The following is a 25,637-nucleotide window of genomic DNA, read 5'->3' as shown; positions in this document are numbered from 1 at the left end:
GGTTTATTTGGAATGACACAGCACTGAAAACATTATCATTACAGATAATCTGTAGGTACGACATACATCATCTATCTTATTTTAGGACAATCTCTGAAGATGAGTTGCATAAATATAAGGAGGTGGAAATATAGAGGAGCTTATTTTTAAGTTTTCTTTTGGGGTGGGTATATATGCCCCATCATCTAGTCAATCTCTTAAAGGTAGGAGTTAAGAAGTTCGCTGCTCATCCCAATCAGCCTGCCTCAAGCCACAGCAGCTGGACATCTAGAGAATCAGGCTCTGCTTTCTCCAAAGGGACAGCAGCTCTGACATGCTATTTGTTATCACACCCTGAAAAATGCACATTACAAACACAGATACTGTCAACTGTTTTGGCAATGGGACGGCTGGTTTTGTTCTGAGGCAAAACTGCGACTGCAACGCCAGACAGAGTAAGAGCAATGCATGTATCAATGACACTTGAGAGGCAAAGGGCTACAATGGAAAGAAAGCAACTATGTATATGTCATTTTGTGCATACACATAGATCCAGGAGTGATGGGAACTAGTTCCTGGGACTGTGTCCAAATATGTGTGTGTGTGTATATATATATATATATATATATATATATATATATATATATATATATATAGAGAGAGAGAGAGAGAGAGAGAGAGAGAGAGAGAGAGAGAGAGAGATTGGAAAAGAACACTGAAAACTTTTGCAGCAGTATAGTTTCAAACACAGTAAACTTGAAAGAGAGTGAGAGAGCACATGAGTGCATGTGCTCACACCTGCACTGGGGAATAAAATAATCTTGTATTACAGGATAGTTCATCACGTCTTCTGCAGGGAAGCCACTCAATACCACACATTTGGTGCAGAAAAGTTAAGGTTCTGGTCTGGAGAAAGCTACTTTAGACTTGGTGGGAGGGGATCAAGTACAAGAGTCTCCACAGCTTGGACAAAGCATAAATAAACTTGTTCTTAATAACATGGGAGCCAGTGAGGACTTTCTCCTTCATTCACTTTTTTTCTTTCTTATACTTTTTTGAACACATGCTCCATTGATATATCCTTCCAAGTTTTATCTGGCATCAGTCTGTATATCAGTAAGAGTGTAATAGAAAAAGTAAATTCTTCAGGTTTTCATGAAGAATGAAAACCTCAAAACCAGGCTCTTTCTATAATACTTTTGGTCCTAATCCAGGCGCTGGGTGAAGTTCTCCGGAAAGAGGCCTTTGTAGGTGGCAAGATCTCTGTACTGGAGCCAGTCTGATTCCTTCACTCCTACCAGCCAGCCTGCATCCTGAAAGACAAAGACAGGGCTTTCAATTCAACCACTGGGAAAATATACACTGCCAACAATTTAATGAAATAGTTTGTTTAATTAGTGTTGTGGCTCTGCATCAAGAGGTTACAGTTCGTGTTAACTGCTGTGCTGAGATCAGTGGGAGGGCTAACTAAAGGTTAATATTAATACTATAATCTTGTATAAACTATAGCTAATTGATGGTAACTGGATTATTACATGAGTTGTTAATGAAAAGGATTAGAATTATAGTTGGCACAAAGAGAGGAACGTCATGTGAAAGTATGTCATGCCCACAATGTTTCCTGTCCTATGGGTCACAGTGAAAAAAGGCTTGAGGACCCCTGGGTTGGAATCTAGTGCTGACAAGGCCATAGAAGGTTTTGTATTTCATCCTGAACCACGTGCTAATAAGAAACAACTGTCGTTCTCTCCCCCAGCTCGCATCACGCAATCCAAATAAACCACCACAGACCAGGCTTATCAAATAATAATGGCTAGATATGATGCCTGATATTACCGTTGTGTTTGTTGCTGCTGTTCTAGTATCTAAATTTTAAAGTTTATATGAAGTACAAAGCAGTAGGCTGTCATGATATTCTTGTTGCAAACATATTCTTTTTTTTTTTTTTAAATATATATCTTTATTGATTTCAGAGAGAGGGAAGGAGAGGGAGAGAGAGAGACAGAAACATCAATGATGAGAGAGTCATTGATCGAGCCCGCAACCCGGGCATGTGCCCTGACCGGGAATCGAACCCCGACCGCCTGGATCCCAGGTCGATGCTCAACCACTGAGCCACGCCCGGCCGGGCCATTCATATATTCTTTACAAATTGTTCCTTACAAACATTTGTCTATTTTGTGGAAGTGCCATCATAGAACTATAGATGTTCAGTCAAAGAAAGGTTAAATAACCCATTGTATGTGGTCCCACAGCATGGGAGACGGTGTGTAAAACTGAGAAATGGAGGCTGCCGTCTACCCTTGGCCTATGGAAGATAAGTAGAGCTTAGATGGAAAAAGCCAGGTTGAAGGAACAATATGAAACATACAGACCTTAGGAAGCAAAGCTAGTGGGGAATGACTATCTTTATTATGTTAACGAATACACTAAAGAGATCCCTCTTAAAATGAGGGATGGCCAGATTTAATCTGAACCAATTCTCAATGAGGTTCAAGTACATCAGATAAATGAGGACTCAAAAATTAAATAACGAAGCTGAATACATTCCCAGGTGATATAATCTGACACTATAAATTGATGCTGCTATATAGACAAGAAATATAAACATTTAGACAGGTCAATTTTTGAAGGCAGAAAAAATAACAGTGAGAAAAAGATGACAGTAAAATAACTGATAACATCCTTGCTGATGACAAAAAGTATTCTCTTTAAAATCATGATATTATATGTGTGAAGGACAAAGTTATACTTAAAAGGTGATAATGAAATATTTTCTTATTTTACTTTTAATTAAATTTATTGGGGTGGTATTGGTTAATAAGATTATATAGCTTTAACATGTACATTTCTATGATATAAAATATTTTCTAAACCACTAGGAAGCATATAAAAGGCCACATTTTCCCTGCAAGTGTCTATATTTTACTGAGTGAAAAATCTAATGGCACCAAGTAGAGTCATGAATTTTAAAATTGTTTCAATAAAGAAAAAAAGTAAAGGACTGGCACAAACTTATAATCAAGATATAGTTCAAAATGTCAATCTTGAAATAAAATTTATATAGTAAAGTGAAGACTATTATTAGCCAGTACAAATCTTTAGCTGAGGCAAATATAGAAAATTAAATTTAACTCTTTAAAATATGTGGTAGACTAAGAATATCCAGTTTTGGTAATGGTGAAATGGCTTGTAGCAGACAAATGCTTCTGCACAGAGCAATTATGAGCACTAGAATAACTACGTATTTATATATACTTAATATACATATGTATAGATATATGTAATTATTCTTATATACAAATGACTGTTACAAAATATATCATATAAAATAAACTTATATAATGGGCTTGTTATAAGTAAAGGCATTGTACATATATAACAACTATTTGAAGGCACTGAGAGTAACCAAAAGCAGGCAGAAACTGGAGAATCTTTAATTCTTGAAAGTAGGGTGCTGTATGAGTGAGATCTGTGCTCGTACTGCCTTCCCGCTGAGGATTCTCCTCAGCCTGTGTGATGCAGGGCATTCAGGGGATAGAGCTGAGGACTGCCAGAGCAGCTATACTTTTATGGGGGATATCTTTTTTTTTAAATATTATTTTATTGATTTCAGAGAGGGGGAGAGATAGAAACATCAATGATGAGAGAGAACCATTGATCGGCTGCCTCCTGCATGCCCCCTACTGGGGACTGAGCCCCCAACCCAGAAATTGACCCCAAGTTGAACCTCGATCTCCTGGTTCATGGGTTGATGCTCAACCACTGAGCAACACTGTCTGGGCTATGAGGGATATCTTGAAAAGAAGATACAGAAAAAGTCCCCAAATATGCAGAGAAGCTTCCCTGAAGTCCTGAATTGCTCCCAAGCTGTGAATCCATAAGGAGGATCCCCAAGGAGCCTTGGGAAAGCAGGAAGGCTGAAAAAGATGAGTAGAGATTCAAGCCAGCAGAGGGGAGGCAGAGTTTAGAGTTCAAATCCCATCAAGTTAGGGAGCTTGATAAACCTGTCAGGGTTTCTATTGAAATTCCAGATGGGGTATATCTTAGAAGTAGACAATGGCCCAGGCCTAAGATTTTTATCCTAAGAGTAAGGCAAAACTGAATCAGACCTACTCTAACAAAGTGTAAAACAAACTTCCATGGATTTAAGGTAATTATCCAGTAGTCTGAATGCTTGCTAGAAGAAATAATCTTCAGAGTTAGAAAACAGAATCTAGACTCTATAATGTATTACCCACTGTGTCCAGACCAATTAAAAAAAATTCTAGAGGTGAGGAAAAACAGGAAAATGTGACCAAATGATAAAAGGCAATCAATAGAAATGTGTTCTAGGATGGGCTAGCTTTTGGAATTAGCAGTAAGAAATTTAAAACAGTCATTATAAATACAGTCATGTACCTAAATTAAAAGATGGTAATAATGAGAATAGATACGAAATCTCAGTAAAGAAATGAAAATGATATAAGAGAACAACATAGATATTATAGAACTATGTAGATAAAATCCTAACTGAAAAAGTCACAGGATAACTGTAGCAACAAATTCAAAGTAGTGAAAGAAAAGGTCACTGTACTATCCAACCAGAGTACCAGAGAGTAGTAAATATTGAACAAAAAAGAACATTCTTAAACATCAAAAAGTCCAAAATATGTATAATTGTTGACAGAGAAAATGAGAAGAAAGAAAAATGAAAAAAGAAAAAACAGCTGAAAGTCTTTCAAATGTAGTGAAAAAAATCTGGGTACAAGACTAAAGAGTTCAGTGGACCAACCTCAAGCATGAAAACTATGAAAAAAACAAGACCTAAGCACATTATAGCTGAAATGATTAAAACATGATACTGAGAATTTCTTAAAATCAGTGAAAAACCTCACAGTATTAGCTATTATATAAACAGTGGAGACTGGAAAAAATTGAAACAATATTTTTAAAGAGTTGAAGAAAAGAAAGTTAACTCAGAATTTTTTCTCTAGGGAAAATACATTTTAAAATGAAGATGAATAAAATTTTCAGATAAACAAAAGCTGAGAGGAATTATTGACAGCAGATCGCCACCTTCAGTTTAGAATGGGGTTTTTGAGATAACCAGACGCTTTTGCCTGATCTGATATTGGTAATTTATGCTTTGTCATTTTTGTTTGTTTAAAGAGTATTTAGAGGGTTTTAACAGTTTCACTAATTTCTTCAGAGAACATTTGGCTTTACTGATTTTTTCTACAGTGTGTCTTTTTATTGAATCCATTTGTGAATTCATTTTTGTTATTTCTTTTCACCTATGTATTTTGTATTTAATTTGATCTCTTTTTATTTTCTTAGGCTGAAAACTTAGAAATTAATGATCACTATGAAATATTTATTCAACTTATTATGGTTTCTTTTATCCATGGATTATTTAGAAATGTATTTTTTTTATTTTTAAATATTTGGAGCTCTTAGAGATTTATTTCAATTATTATTAATTTGTAATTTAAGTTTATTGTGGTAGAGACTTGTTTGTTCGACCCAGAACCTTACCTTTCTTGGTAAGAGTATTATCAAGAGAAAAAAAACATGGGGCATGTAAGCCTTAACCTCAAACATAGTGACTTTATTATATGGGGGAAGGCTCATATGTCTCTTTGAGACATTATGGAAGTTACAGCTTTTCTCCAGAAAAACACATTAATAGACATATTTACACATTTTCCATGCCATTTCAGGGATTCACAAATCTTATGAAGAAGAGCAATGTGGAGTCCTCAGTTCCTTAACATCAGACCACTATGCTTGGAGGTGACTTTTATATCCCTGGGGGTGAATTTTTTAAAAGAACTTTTTAGAATTGAGACATAATTTAAACATTATGCGATGCAAAAATTGTTAAGTGAACAGTTCAGCTAAGTTTTGACAAATGCATACACATGTGTAACCCATGCCCTTATCAAAATATAAAACATTTCTATTCCCCAGACAGTCTCTCCTGTCTCCCCTTGTCAATCTCCACACCTCTAGAGGCAACTACTTCTGAAGGGAGACTTTTAGTGCACATGAATAGTGTCTGCATTTCCTGAAGACTGGAGTTTCAGAGACAACATTCCTAGAAAGTAGATACATAATAAGAAATGGTTATCTATTTGTACAAAAAATAAACAATGTAATAGCATCCCAAACCTAAAATTTGTGATGTACTGTGGTCATAAGCCCTTAAATCCTTTTCAGAACTTCCTTGCAGCATCTCAGAAAATGAAAGAGTCTTCAGGAAGTCACTGTGCCCAACTGACCCTTAAGAAAAAACAAATACAGCTTGTAGTACTTTCCAATATCACCCTTTACCTGGTCGGCTTCTGAATCCGAGGGGATCACCAGCACCACGTCACCCCTTTGTAAGGTAAGTTCATCAGAATTTGCTGCCTCGAAATCGTGCAATGCTTCCACCTGCAAGATTGTAAAAGAACTGATTAATGTTAGGAAGAAAAATAGAGGTCGAGTCATACTCTTCCAGTCAGATGATCCGCTGGCACTCTTGGAAGCATCTTTAAGCTAGATAAAAATGAAGGCCCGTATCACACCCCAAGGGAGGAGAAGGCCTCCGAAGGCATAATGGAAATCCTATTCTGTTTACTTAAAACATTCTATTCTTACAGACAGATACCAAGGCCACTTGGATGCATATTTAGTAACACAATACCTTCTGCTAGAGGTAAAATGTTGTGCATTAATTAAAGTTTAATTCATCATATTTTTGTTGGAGATTTGCATTTAATTATCACTGATGCTTTATTATTGTAACTTTTTTGACATGAATTAAAAATGCGTAATGGAACGTTCCTCTAACTATAGCTTCTGTCCTATTGGAAAAACCATCACTTTCATGTTATAATGAAATCACTATTTAATCAAACCCTGTGTTCAATGTCTATGTTAAATTTCCTTCTTTCCCTGCCCTACCTTTTAAACATAACAACCTGTTTCTAGTTCCCTTTTATGGAAAGATTTCTTTAAAATTTGGTTATAGGAAAATTTTAAAAAGTAGACAGAACATCCCAGCTGGCATGGCTCAGTAGTTGAGTGTTGACCCATAAAACAGGAGGTCAGGGCACATGCCCAGGTTTGGGGGCTCAATCCCCAGTAGGGGGCGTGCAGGAGGCAGCCAATCAATGATTCTCTCTCATCATTGATGTTTCTCTTTCTCACTCTCCCTTCCTCTCTCTGAAATCAATGAAAACATATTTTTTTTTAAAAAAGTAGCAGCTTGAATAACTATCTATAATCACACCCAGGTTTATTTCTCCCATGTCTCTCCCCTGAACCCCACTCATGAGATTAAATAATCACCTTTTAAAATTTGCTGTTTGCATGTAGAATCATAAAATGTCAAAGCTGGAAATTACTATCTTATCCCCAAATTCATTCTTCTGATGAGAAAATGGAAGCTCAGAGAGAGGGGTGTAGTGGTCAGTGAGGGAAGCCCAGAGGACCCAGACAGTCCTGGCCTTCAGTGACACCCTGCACCCTGATTCTTTGTACTCTACGTAAAACACAGTGGGACACATGCCTTCACCTGCTACAGGCTTAGTTTTTCTTCACATAATTAATTCATAAATCCATTATACCCACCTCATCCCCATTGGAGCTAGCAAGGTAGCAGTTACTTTCTAATGAGCAGAGAGGGAACAAAAAGATCATGACTAATCAATCCTAGCCCCACAAACAAACAAAATTTAACACTTTTTAAAAGAAAAAGAGCTGAATTTTGAAATGTAAACTCAAATTATGGAACTTTTAATTCCCAACAATATTCTATTAAGGAGGATTAACTGTCTTTAACACTTGGTGGAAGCCTGTTTTCAGGTATTTGCTGTTTGTTTTTGTAAGGACCTTTCCGTGTATGAAGGCTCTATGCAACCTGATGGCTTCTTTGAGCAAAATCTTCTGTCCATAAATTTAGGCCTCTTTTCTCTCTTCCTTTTCACAGAAGGTCATTAACATATTTATTCATTTATTTGTAAAATATTTATTGACCCCCTACTCTGTGTTCTGGACTGTAACCAGGTGCCAGAGTGGAATGGGCGCTTCCTGTTTCCTGCCCTCCGGAGGTGTATAATCCAGCTGGGAGCAGATGAGCCCAGGGCTGGTGGCACCCACAAAGCTCTGTGAGGAGCACAGAGAGCACTCAGGTGGAAGGCATTAACCCATGCACTACCAAGGGGTATATCCTTTAATTATTCTTTGCCAAAAAATGGAAAAACATCACTGTAGTTCTCCTTTCCGCAGCACAGAAATCTGCCATGTTGCAATGTGACACTGGGATGGAGAGGAAAGCAGTACAGAAAAGGGTATGTAAGGCAAAAAGTAAAAGCAAAAATTGGAAAACCAAAGGTATAAGCAAAGTGCCTCAAAGCAAAGGAAGGACAATTGACCACCAGATTTAAAAAATTAAAAATGGAAAGACCTTGTAGAGAAAGCCAGGAGGCACTTCCGGAGAAGCCTGGCTTGCAGACGGAGCGGAGGGTGCAGGCTGGGAGTCCTCAGTGGCCTTCTGCTCAGTGGCCAGCTCTGGCATCTCACTGGTGGGGCCTGGAAGAGCTGAGTTTTCAGTCTCCTCCTTGGACTCTGCACCTATAATTATTTCATGTTCTCCCTCCTCTTCATTGCTGGAAGCAGGCTCTATGATGACAGAAGGGATGACTTTCTCCTGGGGAAACAAAATGTTGCGGTCTGTTCTGGCCACCATGGCCACAAGAATATACCTAAGGAACTAACAGTAAAGGTAGAACAAGATCCCTACTGTACAGGACAAGCCCGACAAGCTAGCCCAATAATCACTGCCCCCCCTGAGTTCCCATAGAAAGAACAAACCAGTCACACTCTAGCCAAGCATAACCCCATTACTCATTATAAGACATTGTGTTTAAATTATTCCTTTTGTGTTGCTAAAGGTCCCCCCTTGTTTCCTGTACCAAAAGCTGACAGCCTGACAAATTATTGGAAATCCCTTTACTGCAGTGCCTTTGTGGTTCCTGAGCATAACGTAAGAGAAGAACTAAGGGTCAGGGCTGCAGTTCGGCTCTTACATGGGTGAGACGCCGCAACTGTAGCTGCTGGTCAGCTAATAAAGGCTCCAAAATTCAAACACAAACTCTGGTGGTCGTCTGTCGTGGGTCACCCCAGAACAGGTCCTTTGGAGGCAAGACATCTGCATCCTCCCTGTCACACTGTCCCTGGCTCCCAGTTTCCCCACCTCCCTCACTCAACTAAATGCCTGCGGTTCCCCAAACCCGATTTAGGATTTTTGGCCCTTGGGCCTTCCACCTCGCAGGACCTTTCTCCTTTCTATCTCTCCAGAGAGAAATACCCTTATAGGGGTTGATTTCTGGATCCCTGAACAATCTTCCAGTTTGGCAAGAGTAAGGTTTCTATGTAAACTGGGAGGATGGATAGGAGACTGCAGGGAGGGAGCGAAGGCATGGCAGGGTGGAGGAGAGAGTCCTGAAAGGAAATGCAGTCGGATTCCAAGGATGGACCCATTCTTGCAGTGGTCACTTCTTGTCCCGCTGAATGTTAACACTCACCTGAAGCTGACATTTAATCTCCTGTGACTGCTTGTCTCCCAGAGTCTCATGGGACTCCCACATAGCCTGAAACCACAGTTGGTAATGATGTGGCCCATGTTTGGAGATAATCTACCTGTCCTTTGCTTGTTAATTATCATTAGAGCCACACCACAGTCACAGTTCAAGGGATTACAACTCCCACCAACCACTCCAACACTCTATTGCCTAGGAAAGCAGAACCAAAGGATCCAGACTTCCCTCTTATGTTTTGACAAAGATGAGCAAGAAGGGAAATTTAACTCACATAATGAAAGTCTGGAGATATTTATTGCTTTTCAGATTAAGTTCTATATTCCCTCAGATATTGGTGAACATAAGTACTTCCATTCTTCAATTTGGAGAAAGTAATACACTCTTTCAACAAATGTAACAATATATACAAAAATATCCCTGGCATGGTGACAAGAAAATATTACAATGAATAGAATATACTCTTGAGTTATTTCTCCAAACACCAATGCTACCTGCTGTTTTTCAAGTGGGATGAAAGGGGTAACTGAGTCTCAAACTTCTAGTAGCCTTGGAAGGATTTCTGGAAATTTATTATGAATATAATAATCAGAAAGATGGAAGGCATGACATCAAGCCCACTCTTCACCATTACCTTCTGGAATGTAGAAGACCCAAATCTGGGGTTTGGAAGAGCTACCCTTACTTGCACCAGGTTTGAGGCTTCCACAGTCACGGCACAGATGGCTGTGCTGCCTCTGAACTTCTCTAAGCAAGCAAGAGCTGGGACAAAGTCCCACGCATGCGTTTAACGACCCATTTTCCTTTTGAAAGTGCAACATAGGATGGGCTTTTGGTAAAAGGAGCCTAATTTGAGGTGAACTTGGAGGCACTCTAATAATAATAACCACCACGAAACAGTAATCATAGTAACATGATTTAACTACTAATACTGGGTTCTAGGCATGTGCCTGTGACCAGGCTAAGCACTTAATGGCTATTTTCTCACATAATCCACACAACCCTATTATACCATTCTATTCACTCTCTTCCCTCCATTCTCATCCTCTTTGTCGTCTATGCTACATTCCTGTTCTCCATCACTTTACTGCATAGTTTCCTTCACCTCTACTTGTGCTTAATTTAAGCCCAGTCCACCGTAGCCTGGGGGCTTGTGTGGAACCCCAGAATACTGACACTGAGAAAATGGTGTGACCATTGTTTCTGAGAATCTAATTTTTTTTCATGGAGCAGTATGCCACAAAATGGCTACAAACCTAGTCTACATCCGAGAGTTATCACCAGGAACAAACAGGCAGAGCATTCCAACCGGCGCCTCTCCCGAGAGCTTCCATTTCACCAGGACACTTACCTGAGGTGCTGCCGCTTCTGCTTTTTCTGGTTGCGATCTGTCACTGTCTGCGACCTCTGTGGTTTCAGTATCAGTCTTGGGCTCCTCTGAACCTGCTCCTTCCCCAGTAGGAAGAGCTGCTTCCTTCTCTGTCTCTGCTTCCTCTGTTGGGGTCCCTTCCGCTGCCGACACCAATGTTCCAGAAGTCACATCAGCATCAGCTCCAGGTAGGATCTGCAAACCAGGAACCAAACAGGCTGTGTCTGTATCTCCAGGGCCTCAGTGAGAGTCAGACTCAGCCTTTTCACTTCTCTCCTCCCCTCTGCTAAGGCTCATCAGATTTCGAAGCTTTCTTTGTAATGTGCAAAGATTCAGGTACAGCAGTCTGCCATCTGCTCACCACAACTCTAACTCCTTTTTTCTTGGGTACCCACTCAGCTTTCCTTGCAGTTAGGTGTAGCAAATGGAATTTGACTGGAAGTAACAAATGCCAATCCTGTGACATGGCTTTCTGGGTGTGGGGAGTCCCCTCCACAAGCTATTTCAATTTTTGTTGCCTGAAAGCAGATAGCAATGTCCTAGAGGCACCTGAGTCACAAAATAGAAGGGGCCTGGCCCCGATAACTGGGTCATGGAACAAAGCTACATAAGAAAAGCCTCCTCACCATGCAAAGTCAGAATTTAGAAAAACTGCATTTCAGCATAAACTCTAAAATATTCATGGAGAAGGTCACAGAAGCTAAATCACATTTATGAAAAAAAGAAAAAAAATAGGTGTTTTCTCATGAGATTTCTTGAGAATGAAAAAAAATATATTTTTATTATCAAATATTCATTACAATCAAAAGTAAAATCCAACTTGGGAGTAGTATAATAGAGAAAGGGAAAATTTTGTTTCTAAGATTGGACCAGTCAAAAGAAGAACTTTTAGTGTTTAAAACTTGCAATAATGAAATAAAAAAAGTAAAATCAGAAATTTGATTTTGAACAAATTGGTTGTGGAGTCCAAGTCTTTAGCAAGACTATAACATCAGCTTGGCTGATTTGATTTGAGAGGTTCAAATCAGAAAGACTGAGAAAGAAGGAGAGTATTAGATTGATCTTATATAATATACCCAGGACACATATTTGAAAAATTGATCTTGCTGTCTGATATGATTAGCATTAGACATTCCTTTCAGTTATCAAATAAGTGCTACCCAGTTTGTCCTATTAAGTTAGGAAAGTCTGAATGTTGCAGATATTAACTGTCAAACCCGGAATATGAAAGGGGAGATGGAGAGTGCCTGCAGGATGGGCATCAGAAATGGGAGATGAAAAATGCAAACCATACCTACAGCTCACCGCAAAGCATTAAAAAAAAACCTTTCTTCTGACTTAAATTTATAGGTAATAGATTAAGTAAAAATAACCTGATACAGAATACATTACTATAATACAATATTTTACTTTGGGGATAAAAAATTATGTTGACAGCTATACTATTTGTTATATGGCCAAGAACTACTCACGTTCTTAGAAATTTACTTCCTTGTTTTATGAGACTCTCTTATGAGAATTTGGCTTTCCAAAGTGCGCAATGATCCTATGATCTTACGTGTAGTCACTAGCCATGATGTAGCACTTATTTCTTTTTCTACCCTGTCATTAAAGTACATAGGTTCAGAAAGTAATCCTTTCACCTGAATTGTAATGTACTTATTTAAAGTGAAGTATAAATGTTGATAATTATTGAAGTAGGGTAACAGGTACATGGGGATTTCTATTTGATGAATGACTGAAAATTTCCATAATAAATGTTTATTTAAAATTTAAGAGAACTGCCCCTCTTGTTTTAAATAAACATTGACTTTTTTATGGATGTTATTGTTGCTGCTGAACATAAATTAGGAGGGTATCTTAATTCCAAGAAGAGCACTGACTGAACAATGCCTTGTAGTTTTGTTAGAGAAATCAATAAGCTGTCTTCAGGATCCTAAGGACCTAGCAAAGTTTCTTCTTGTCGGAATTTATACCTAAAGACAGTGCACATACAATGGGCTTATGGGCATAAATGCAAAAAGCAAGTTGTGTTGCCATAATTCTAAGTTATTTATGATTTCTATCTGTCTGGAAAATCACATTATGGAGTGACCATCCCACTGGTTTCCAAAGCTCCACACCAGATGGATTCCATGTACATGCAGCCGGTATGAACAGACAGGCAGTGAATACCACCAGGTGCACACACACACATACATGTTGTTACAGGTCAGAAAGCAGTCACCATGTTATTTAATAGACTATTCTTCCAAGTGACTATATATAAATCCTTCCATACATATACATCCCAAAACATACCATTAGTAATTGGAATTTATTCATAACTGAATTGATATAACTTCAGATAGAATGTATTTCTGTGAAGCATTGACGGTGTTCTCAAAGATAATTTTTTAACTCTCTCCATACAAACAGAATGCTAATAATGAAATCCTACTTATCCCTAGCCTCTGTATACCTATCAACTTGATCATATCAAATTTTACTATCGCAAGATATACGTGTTATCATCTTTCCTTTGCTAAATGGCTTAAACAGGCAAGAGTGGCTGGATCTGATTTAGACATAACAGTGTGGCAGCTGTGATGTTGGCCACCAGCAGGTGGAGGCCAAGTGCCTGTGCTCTGACTTTCCTTGACTTCACAGGAGCAAACTGCGGGTCACCAATTTACCCGATCCCTCCGTTCCTCCATCCCTCCATCCCTCTTTCTCTTTCTCTTTCTCTTTCTCTCTTTCTCTATCTCTTTTTCTCTCCCTCCCTCCCTCCCTCCCTCCCTCCCTCCCTCCCTCCCTCCCTCCCTCCCTCCCTCCCTTCTTCTCTTTCTTCTTTCTTTCCTTTTGCGCTCTCTCTCTCTCTCTCTCACCCCCCCCCCCCCACACACACACACAGACAGAGGCATAGAGCATGTAGAAAAGGGTTGGTAAGAATGGTGGTAAATAAAAATCACCAAAATATTGACATTAACAATGCTGGTAGAGTCAGGGTGCCAAGGAAACTACCACTTTGACTACAGAGGGGAAAAGGCAAAAATGAATGACTTACCTTAGTGAAGGGAAGAAATTAACAGTCCTCTATCTTTCTCTGAGTCCATCAGTAATAAATTCTGATTTCTTTAGCCAAAATCAACACTTTGATTTTACAGAGCCTAAAGACCATTGCAGAAAGGACTGTCCACTGTCTAGGCTGCCTCACGTTTTTCTGACTCTGGTATTGCTCTGATAACTAGTGGTGCCCCAATTCCCCCTTTACCTCTGGAATCTGTTCCACAATTTTTTCTTTACTAAAGTATTTCCACTGCATATTTACTGACTGCAATAATAAAACAACATTAAAATACAACAGTTGACAAGAATCCATTTGCTCAGGTTAGGTGTTAACTCTAGATAAAATTAAGGAAAGGCTGAAAAGGTTTTCAGTGATAGGGTTATTCCTCTTTTACTATTTTTATGCATTCAATTTGTTAGCTATTTGTAGATTTAGAAAAGGAAACATTTTCTAGACTTTGCTTACTACCATAGATGTTATACCTGCTAGGAAAAAAAACAATGATTAATGACTATTTTTTTCTTTTATGTATTATCCAGGGAGACCAGAGGACTGAAACTACTCAAAGTATTTCAAGCCTTTGATATTCAATGTTATTAAATTTTTCTCTTCACTCCAAATGTTAAGAGATACACCATTATCTTATCTTCTGCCAAAACCATACTATCTGTTGGCCAAATATATTTATGGTGAAAAAGATCTAATGCAAAGAGAAACTAAAATAATTTCTCCCTACTCTCAGGCACATGTTGTTTACTTGTGTGCACAAGTCCCTGACTATTGCCAATGTGCACATTAATCACACAGAAATCACAAGGATTGGCAGGGGCCTATCTTTGAAATGGTGAGTGGTTCTCATTCTATCATACAGATCTTACTGCTTTTATATCTTCTGCTACAACAATCTCCTTGGTGGAAAGCAATATGGTTATGGCATTCACGTCAGAGTCCTTTCAAACACTTAGCCACATTAGAAAATTTTCTGGAAGTGGAATGAAACAAATGCAATGCAACAATGCCCTCAGTATCCTGCAAAGCAGGGAAACACATTTGGGTGACAGAAAATAGTCAGTCCCTCCAGGAGATGGTGCCATGAAAGGAAGTTAACAAGGACTGAGACCGCAGACAAGTAAGAGTCATGACTTGGCTGCAGGAGAATCTGTAAACTCTGGGTTTTGTTTAATTTATTGATTTATTTTACTTATTCACTGTTTTGCTTTCTTAGCAATATTTTCTCTGAACAATGCCTGAAAAGCAACTTGACACTTGTATAACTGGCCTAGATGATAACTGCAAAGAGCCCCTAGTATGAAATTCCATACTTATCTACAGGACAGGTTATTTTAACTGAAAATAGGTCTCTTTTTTCTGATTAAAAAATAATGGATACCACTGGTTTAAAAATAAAAGAAATAATTTATGGTAACATTTTGAGGTATTTATTTTTATTCATTTCTATATATTCAGAGCTTTATTTGTCTATTTATTTTACAACACATAGATGATGTTTCTTAGAAAAATTCTATCAAAGGCTATATAACATTTTATTTCCTTTTCTATTTAACAATTTATTTAACAGTTCTCCTATAATTGAACTAGTTGGTTTCCAGTTCTTAAAAATGTTATAAACACTGAGAAAAACCTTGGCTTGTAACCATATTTACAACAATTATATAAGCCATACACTTAAATAATTTAAATAGCCCTGGCCAGTGTGGCTCAGTTGGTTGGGCATTATCCCATGCACAGAAAGGTCACCTGTTCGATTCTCAGTCAGGGGACATGCCCAGGTTTCCGGCTCAATCCCAGTAGGGGGGCAGCTCAATCCCAGCTGATCTATGTTTTGCTCACACATCAATGTTTCCCTTTCTCCTTCTCTCTCTCCCCCTCCCTCTTCCTTCCTCTCTTAAAAAAAAAAACAATAAATAATTTAAATGCCAAACTATGCTCCCTTTATTTATTTATTATGTACTACATAAGGACTTTGAGGGGGATTGCTCAAAATTTTATTATGAAAAAAAGTCAACAGAGAGAAAAATTAAAAGGATCATACAGCGCACATCCAAAACTCAGCACCTTGGACCTCCAACTGACATGGTGCTGCATTTGCTTTATCACATCTTCCCATCTGTTCACAATGATTTGGATTAACTCTTCAGTCAATCACAATAAGTCTTCAAAAATGTTCAACAGGAATTCTATGGGATGCTATATACCTTATATATTTGGTAATGTCTTTCTTCTGCTTTCAGACATGACTACTGCTAAAATGTGTTTTTCTTTGCACTCAAAATCTGTATGTCCTTCTGACAGCTTCTGACCTTTAGTAGTGGGAAGGACAAGCCTGAGGCCTGCCTAGTTATTGCTGTTTTGTAGTGCATTTCCTCTGCAATCTGGATGCTTGCAGAACTTTTTTGCAAGCTTCAAATTTAAAGAATACATTTAGATGTTAGCCTCTCATTCATTCTGTCTGTGTGTGTGTGATTTCCTAGGATCCGCATGCAGGGATGCCTTCAGCTAGGGAGCTCCAGCTGGAGCACGTTTTCTTGTCATACCAGCAACTATGCTTCACTCCCTGCCCTACAGCTTTTCTGTTAGGAACAGGAATTGCCCAGGAGTTGTCTTCAGTCTTTGGCATCCTCACCTACCTCCTTCACTTGTGCTTTTCCTCTTTGTGTTGGGTGAGCTCATCCAGTTTGTCCTCATATCATGAAATCAATTCTCCACAAGTTTGCTTCTGGTCTTTATTACTCTTAGGCAAATTTAAATTTTAATATTACATTTCTTCCCCTTAAAATCTCTTGTAACATCACTGAGATCCCTTTCATCTACCCCATAAACAGCCCTCTTTTTATCATTGTGGTTGCCTTATCTCATCTTTCATTTCTTGTTTCAAATAATCAAGGTCCTCTTGAATTTTGCTGATAACAAAAGGAAGACAATTTTCAATATTTTCTGCTATACTTTTGGTATATTTTTGTTCTCTAAAGAAAATTTTAACTCTGTATCTATTATGCAGTGTTTTCCTTTTGTTGTATTACTTTCTATATAGGCCCTATGCTTTTTTATGTGTTTGTTTAGTTGTCTAAAATTAGGTAAAATCTCTCTAGGCCTGATGTTTACAGTGGACATGGAAACATTCTTTGTTCCATTTTACTCTCCTTCTGGGGACTTTTAGATACCCTTTCAGCACAGGAGGTGGGGAGGGTTCATCAAGTATCTACACACAACCATCTGTCTTGAACTCCCCCAAATATCTGTCACAGGCTGTGCTGGTGTGAGAGTATTAGCAGGCTCTAGGTGACCTGGATGCTTCAGAAAGCTGCCTCTACACTCATGGGGGTGGCACTAGATGCCAGTTGTCTTCTATCTAGAGAGAGGATGGGTGAAAATCTCACATACTTTTCAATATCAGGCGTAGTTATAATACTTTAAGAACCTTTTCATGCCTTGGTTTGTGGAAAATTCTCCTGGGCTTGTCTAATATTTCTAGAATATAGCACTATTGAAACTTTGACTTTATTTGTATATTTAAACATAAAAGAGCATTAAAATGAAAACACAAAAAAACAAAACACCTGGTAATAGTGAATCTGATACAATTTTTTTCTGATTTATTCTTTAATATTTTCAGTTTTCTTATACAATCTTCAGTTTTGTGCTTCTGGGATGCATTTCATTTTCATTAAAATTCTCCTGGGGTAAATCACACAAATGATAAGTGGAGAATATAAGAAAGATATATTTTTAAATTTTAGCTAAACACTTTTCTTCCATGGCTAAAGGACATAGAGTTAGAGAGTATCGTCTTCTGACATTTGCTCTTGGCACAGGCTCTTGGCTGAAAGATCACTGAATTCTAGGCTTACCAATTTACCCCAAACATGAAGTGTAATAATTCTGATCCACAGACAGGCTTCTGCTTGACAGTATCAAGATATGTGCATTCTGTAGCTTTTGAAGAAAACTGACATTTACTGTGAATCTACAGTTTTCCAGATACTATTCCAGGTGTTCGACATGTACAGCATATTATTCATCCAACAATCCTATTAGATAGTAGTCCCACTTTCTAGATAAGTCAAATAATACTTAAAGCTGAAGTAACTCGTGCAGTCAGTAAACCAGAATTGGAACTGTTTAACTCTAAATTCTGTGATTTTTCACACCAACCAACATCCAAGAAGAAAATACACCTTTCCTTTCAAGTCAGAGTTCCACAGTGATCCTGAGACCTGGGGCCTCCACAGACCCACTGCTTCCTACTGACAACTCCCAACCAGGCAAGTTGGATGAAGAACGCGAGTGTGTTCTTATAAACAGCCAGTGCATTCACTTACACTTTTGGAATGCTACTCCTTAAAGTAAGATTCATAGATTATAAACAAAATATTTCTTTACTCATATACATGCAGTATCTGGGCATCTAAGCAAACATGTCATAAAATTCCTCTTAATTATATTAGCAAATTATATGATAAAAAGATATCAAGACGAGACTGGTTGGGTAGAATTTCACTGAATTATTTTTGCTGCTAGTCCTATAGATTTAATTGTTTAGAACAATATATATAGAATGGGAAAGTGGAAAAGATCACCCATTCTTCTGGCTTTATCCATTGTACTAGTGTTACAACTAAGAACACTTAGAAATCCGGCACTTGGACTCACACAGCTATGTCTGCAAGTTAGAGATTAATAAAGTAACCATTTTTACTTTAAGCTACTTTCCTGGTATGGCCTGCAGTCCCATCATAAACCCAATGCTTGCATTTTACAAGTGGGGAAATACCACAGAGTGGCAGTAGCACTGGAGATGGAGATTTGAGGTTTAGTTCTGATTCTTCCACTAATTAGCACTGAAGCTAGAGTGACCCCTAGAGTCCCACCAGGATGTAACAAAGAAAGATACATATCACAGTGGGTAATCTTGGCTATAGGCTGCACTGGCCTTTTCCTGCCCATCTTGTATTCTGGATCCAACTTTAGCTTTTGACTTGTCTGAAGATCCTAGCATTTGTACAAAGTTACAAAATTTTCTTCAAGATTCATTTTAAAGAAAAGCCCAAGAGGCAACTAGGGTCATTATGGCCCCAAGAAAAGATTTCTGTATTAAAAAACAGGCTGGCAGCTAGTACTCCTCTTCGCACAAACTATATTTAAAACACTGAAGGTCATAATTTTCATTCAGCATAACTGTAGGAGTGAGTTCTCTCATGGAACACTGGGCCTCCACTGGCGTCCCTTCAGAGGTGGCAGTTCGTATTACAAACTTCATTTGATACATACACGCTCTTCCTTTCTAATAAGAAAATTTGTGGATTTTTTTTCCCCCTGACCTTGATCTCACTCATCTTTTTCAATCTACTTTCCTGGTATGGCCTGCAGTCCCATCATAAACCCTCAGCAGCCAGGTCCCAGCACAACTCAGCCGCTGGCAGCAGTGTTGTCACGGCAACCAACACCTGTCAAAATTAGCTCCAGACCTTCTTTACAAATTAAGATCTTCTTCAGAAATACCACAGTTAATGAATTTTTGGTTCATTTTTATTTTAAGCTTATAGCATAATATCTAATAAAAATACATATTAAAACATTAAAGTTTTAATTAGAGATTTATTTGCAAAGCATATGGAAGAAGTGGACAGGAAAAGTGGATTTGTCTTTTGAAGCAAAGGTAAATGTTATGTATTGTACACTCTCAGAGATGGGGACATGAGCAAGTACTCACTGCTGAAGTAACCATAAAGAACAGCCTCAACGGGGGTCACAAATAGTTTGTTAAAGAGGTTGTTTAAGGAAAATGCCTTTGCAGCTCAATAAACATTTACCTTGTCTGGCTAAATTCTGATTTGAATGATATTGAAACCACTTGCTGTCACTGCTCAAATTACCTTGTGAATGGACCCAGGCTCAGGCTGGCAGAAGGCAGGGGTCAGGCTGCCAGATACCACCAGAGACTATACCAAAAAATGGCGATCTGCAAGTCACCTAAATGTCATCGTGTTCTGTTGGCAAAATTCCCAACCCTCACCCTTCCAAGAACCACATACACCTCCCTGGGTAGCCTGAGATCTAGCCAGATGACAGTATGGGTCCCTAATCTTGAGGAAGGTTAGGCAGCTGACAGTTGCACTTCGAAGGTCCAATTGCCAGACCTCCGATTTTATAGGCTTTGCGTAGTCCATGGCATTGGTAAGTAAAACCTATTCCATGAAGATCTATCACCCAAGCTGCCCAGTAAATAGAGGTTAGAAAACAAGTCATAACCAAAGGTGCTCTCATTACCACAAAATATTTGGAAATCCTTAATTTTTTATTGTAATAAATTGTAGATTTTTAAGGGCAGGAAGAGAAGTTAGAGTTTATCAGGTATGACTCTCTTAAAGGAGAGATGAGAAAACTAGCAGAGAAAGGGAAATAAAGGTAGGAAGATTCCCTGTCAGTGGATCCAGTATGAAAGTCACTAGAAGAGAGAAAGTCTTCCTAGAAGGGACAAAGGAAGGGACACAGTTTCTTCCACTAATTAGCATTAGCATTCGTCCCCCTATTAGGGGACGAATAGGAAATTTTTGCTGATGGGGACTGAAAATGAGATAGATTTCTTACTACTTTAGACATGAGGCAAAATTTAAAAATGAGGTTATCTTCCACATCTGTTGTCTTCTCCTCAGAATACAGATTTCACTAACTTCTGCTTATCTTGGGGAAACCACTTTCATGATGAAGATAACAATAATGATACCATCAAACTATCATTGATTGAGGAACCTCTATGTGCCAGGTGCTGAATTAGTAACCTGTATTATTTCCGAGCCCTCATAGGGAATTTTGAAGGAAAATATTATTAATCCTATTATACATTTGAGACAATTGGGGCTCAGATGTCACAGAGCTACTGTGCGCAACATAGTGAGAAAGCTGGCACTGCTTTTGATCACAAGAAGCAGCTTGATTTTCCTAAGTAGGAAAACTGAATTATCTGAATGGAAACAAAGGAAAAAAATGACCCATATAAATATTTGTATTTTAAGAAACCTGGCTGCAGTCCGGTTCAGGAGCCTTGGATTACAGTGTCAGTCAATCAACAAATCAAAGACTCAGAACTTACTGGACATGTATTATATACCCTGCTTTGTGCTGGGCACCATAAAACATACACACACAAAATAGTACCATTTGCTTGGCCCAAGGGGCACTGAAAATGTGATTTGTTGCTAATAGGAATGTAGTCAAATTCAGAGAAAATAACCATTTCTGTGATTTTTTCTTTCCTGAGGAAGGTAAAAATGTACATCCATCTCTATGGCGCCTCTCTCTCTCTCTCTCTCTCTCTCTCTCTCTCTCTCTCTCTCTCTATATATATATATATATATATATATATATATATATATATATATATATATATATATATATATATATAATACACACACCTAATTTAGTCATGCTTTAGTGTGAGTACTTTGAGTTTGAAGATAATTCTATGATAATGAAGGGCAGACCAGAAATCAAGCTCCTCTGGTTCCCTCTGATTTTCAGTCTTCCTCTGACATATTGGGAGCTCACATCTAGAGGCCCAGCGAAAGCCTGAGCTCTCATGTTTACTCTGCAAAAGAAGAAAACTCAAATGCTGTTCCCCACACACATGACTGACACAGAAGGATGCCCCAACCATTGTGAAATGTTAGCCTCCTCCACCACCAGTCTGTGCAAGCTATGGCGGCAGGAGCCATATCTACTCAGTGCCTGTCCATATCCCTCAGATCCAGAACAGAGCCTGACGTCTAGAGAGGCCTCAAATATATTTGTCAACTGAGTGAGGAGGGAACTAACACATGCAATCTATTCAAGCAGATAGAAATGTTCCTCACAAGATGAAGTCGATATACTGCAGTCTAGCACATATGTTGGTTTAAAGTGGTCTTGATAAGTCAACTTACATTTGGTGAAATTTTTAAAAAACAAAACACAGCAAAACCAAAAATCGTCCCCAAAGTAATGGGTCAGTATTTCTTTCATCTTCCAGGACTTTTCAACAATTCTAAAAACATCTTTACCTCAGTCTTTTCCCCATTTATATTTTTTGGAAACTATGTTAATCTTAAATTTGAGTGCATTATTTATTTTAAAATAATAGGGGGAAAAAGCATTGGTCTAGTTCACATCATTTGAGCAAAACATAGGAACTGACAGTAATTAAGATAAAATAGAAGAAGGAAAATGAAATAAATGTGGGTAAAAATAGTGTTTATGTGTCTTGTAACCGAATTCTCTGATATTATCAAAATCAAATGTTGATCTTTTTTTCTAAAGGAAATTGTGATTACTTATATAATGTGGAAACATCTGGAGGGGTAGCAAGTGTTGGTTTTTAAAATGCATCCTGCAGATTCACTGGTAAATTTTGTTTTTGTAGAAAAAGCTAAAGGCAGTGTCAGCTATGGGAGGAATAAAACAACAAACAAAAATGTAATACTTAAATTTTTCTTGAAAGCCCCCAGTTTCTTTGTGAACCACTGCTAACATTTCCTATGTTTGAAATTACATTTGCCTCTTTTTTAAAAAAAAACAAAACTATGACACACTTCACCTTACATAAAATGAATTCTGTCAAAACTCAGTAATAACTGTGTGGTGACATTTCAATGGCAAAAAGGATGACCTCAAAAGGTCATGTCAATCCAGTCCTGACTAATGACAGCTACAGCCAGCCTGTTAATTAATGCTTCGACATAAATGGAGATTTTTATGGTTTTAAAACTAAATATCACACATCTAGCAACAGAAGAGACCTTTCTTAGAAAAAATAGCTTTTAACTTATCTTAGATTATTGTGACCAGAAGAAGCTATAAGTCTATGTTAGAGAACAAAAATACATTCTATATGATGTTATTTTCTTAAGTAGAAGAGAGAACATAAGGAAGAATTGACTTCATCCAAGTGCATCAATTGTAAGAACAGGGAAGAGTCAATTTTAATGAGCATTAGGAAAATTGAACTTCTGTAAGCCCCCCTTTTATTATTATTTTTCAGTCCATACGAGGATGGATAAATGAACTTTTTCTTGTTGGAGAATGTGGCTCACATGGTGAGCTCTGTATCTGCTGTTCTTACATCATCTCTGGGTCTCAACAGGTGCTGAATCCTTCATACACCTCTCCAAATTGCTTGTACTTCACAAGAAATCTAAAATTTTTATTCTTTCTAAAGTTCACTTATAAGCTGTAGGGGATGAGATTTTTAAGAATGAAGAATTCTTCCAAATACCTCTTTACCCAACATTAGGGAAGCTGGCTTTAGTGATGGTTGATACTTACCATAAAGTTTGTTTATTAAATATTTTAAATATCACCTTTGGTTAAAATTTTATAAATATTTATATAATAGTTGGCACAATATAGTAGGTAGTTGGTAATTGGTAGCTACTAATACTGTATTTTGGAAAACGAATGAACTTGGATTGTGAAAAAACAAAAACTTAAAATAAGGATGGGTGTGAGAGGTATATAGCCATGGTCCTCTGAGAGGGGATCATGGAGAAACAACTTTCAGGCCTGTATTTTAACACATTAACTTGTCTACTTCACATCTCCCATCTCTTGTACAACATCAAATACCTTTGCTCAAAATCATGGGTATTATGAACAATAAGCCTTACATCGAATAGTCTGGGGCATGGAGTCAATGTAGTTTAAAAGCACTGGTGAAGATGAAGTCTGGGCTGCTATTCAAAAATAGAAATTTGATGAGAGCTTTTCAGAATTGAAGCAACTTCTAAATCAGTATCTGAACCTAACCAGTATCTCTTTAACCACTGGCATCATCCATGCTTTTTAGTATCAGTTCTCTTCTTAATTAAACAGCAGTCAAAAATTCAACTTTGTCTTTCCCTTCGTTATTTAGAGCTAAGTTGGGTGGACAGATCATATTCTGACACCAGATGGAAAAGCCCCATCTGCACTGAGTTACTGAGATCACAGGTGAATCTGGGAGTGGCAGTTCAGAAGTAAAACCCTAACATTGAAGCAGGGAGTCTCAGTGCTCCCCAGCCCAGGCAAATAGCACTTCTAGAGGGAACTCAATCTAGCAGAATGCATTTTTTTGTTTTCTCCTACAGGACTTGGTCCAGTCTATACATTTAAATGGAAAATAAAATAATTTTTCTTGAGTCATTCTTGATTTTTATTTTCCATTACTATTATTTATTTTTCTACTATATTAATAAACTATATATTTGACAGATGACCTACTCTTTTCCCAGTAAAATGATGTAGGACACCAACAGCAAGAAGCTTAACTGCCATTTCTCTAGTTATTTCATCCAGGCAATGTAATGCTGGGAAACAGGGAGACTGGTTTTCTTCTTTGCATAGATTCTATAAAGGCTGTAGTAAATGGCACCCTGATTGAAATTCTTGGGAGACATTTTAACTGCATTTCATAATTAAACTTTTCACTCTCCATGGGTATTTTGAATTAAATTTTCCTTGGTATTAGTCTATGCTTTCATGGGTGTTACATAATCTAATTCAACATGGTGCATATAGAGCTCATGTGATGTGGTGTGGTATATGGCTGCATGAAGCAGTGCCAGCACCAGACTTGATTGTGAGCAAATTTGCATGCATAAGAATCCTTATAGATTCATGGATTTCAATCTTTCATTGGCCTTAACCAACCTACAAAACTAATATTGAAAGAAATCAATATGTGGACACAACCAACAAAATTATGATCATTCTGTTTATCACCTGCAGGTTGGTCTCTACTTGAAGGCACATCTTTAGCAGTTGCAGGTAGAGCACCACATTAACAGTTTTGATTATTTGCAAGTTCTACAACCTACCTACCATGAATGGGAGAGAATCAGAAAGAATCATGGCACCCTTTATAAAGAAGGTAGATAAGATCAGCTCTCTGGATATCTTTCCTTTTCAAAAATAAAAGAGAATGAAATAAGCCAGGCAGAGAAAGACAGACATCACATGATCTCGCTTATACGTGGAATCTAAAGAACTTAATAAACTCATGAACAGAATAGATTCAATGACATGGAAGCATAGATGAGACTGACGAATGTCAGAGGGACGGAGGAGGGCGGGTGGGTGGAGGGGGAGAGAGTAACCAAAGAATTGATATGCATATATGCACAACCCAAGGACACGGACAATGGTGGGGAGAGGGACTGGGGAGGGGGAAGGGATGGGGTGGAATGGGTCATTGGGGAGAAAAAGGGACATCTGTAATATTTTAAACAAAAATAAAATTTAAAAATTAAAAGAAATTAAATTAAATTAAATTAAAAGAGAATGGAGTTTCACTGTCAAAGGAACAAAGGTTATTTGAACCTGTGGAGTCATGAAAGGTATGGAGGTGACTTGGTGAAGTGAAGCATGGATGAGAAGAGATAAATGGGATGAGATGAGCATAACTGTGGAAGGGTGGCAGGTGGTGGGTGGGAGGGAGGTAGTGCTCACCACTGCCCCCTCCACCGGCTCCTCAGCCCGGGTGTCCAGTCCAGGATCATCCAGCCCAACAGTAGGTGTTGCAGCAGCAAGTGGCTCCTCTGCTTTAGGCTCTGTTGGTGGAGCCTGCTCAGACTCAGCCTTTGATTGTTTGTTTTGAGGGTTAGAGGAAAAAGATGTAATATATGAATAGAGAGCATTACAGAAT

The 25,637-nt window shown here is 38.1% G+C and overlaps 1 protein-coding gene across 3 annotated transcripts in view; it reads right to left on the bottom strand.

Moving 5' to 3' along the window:
- Positions 1-631: 631 nt before the first annotated feature.
- The window catches only part of AMPH (amphiphysin), a 240,644-nt gene continuing 215,638 nt past the window's right edge, over positions 632-25,637 (bottom strand). For 2 of the 3 annotated variants that reach the window (XM_087821084.1, XM_016199144.2), the window contains 5 exons: positions 25,442-25,570; positions 10,897-11,109; positions 8,414-8,656; positions 6,295-6,396; positions 632-1,292 (listed from right to left, as the gene is read on the bottom strand). In XM_087821084.1, coding sequence (XP_087677210.1) covers positions 1,185-1,292; positions 6,295-6,396; positions 8,414-8,656; positions 10,897-11,109; positions 25,442-25,570 — 795 coding nt within the window. In that variant the 3' untranslated portion in view covers positions 632-1,184. The remainder of the gene's footprint in view (positions 1,293-6,294; positions 6,397-8,413; positions 8,657-10,896; positions 11,110-25,441; positions 25,571-25,637) is intronic. The other variant, XM_016199145.2, reaches the window with a different exon arrangement.

This window comes from Miniopterus natalensis, chromosome 10 (genome assembly GCF_054644295.1).
Source record: "Miniopterus natalensis isolate mMinNat1 chromosome 10, mMinNat1.hap1, whole genome shotgun sequence".
NCBI lineage: Eukaryota > Metazoa > Chordata > Mammalia > Chiroptera > Miniopteridae > Miniopterus > Miniopterus natalensis.
Note: the sequence above shows the minus strand (reverse complement) of the source record. Positions and strands in the feature narration are given on the sequence as shown.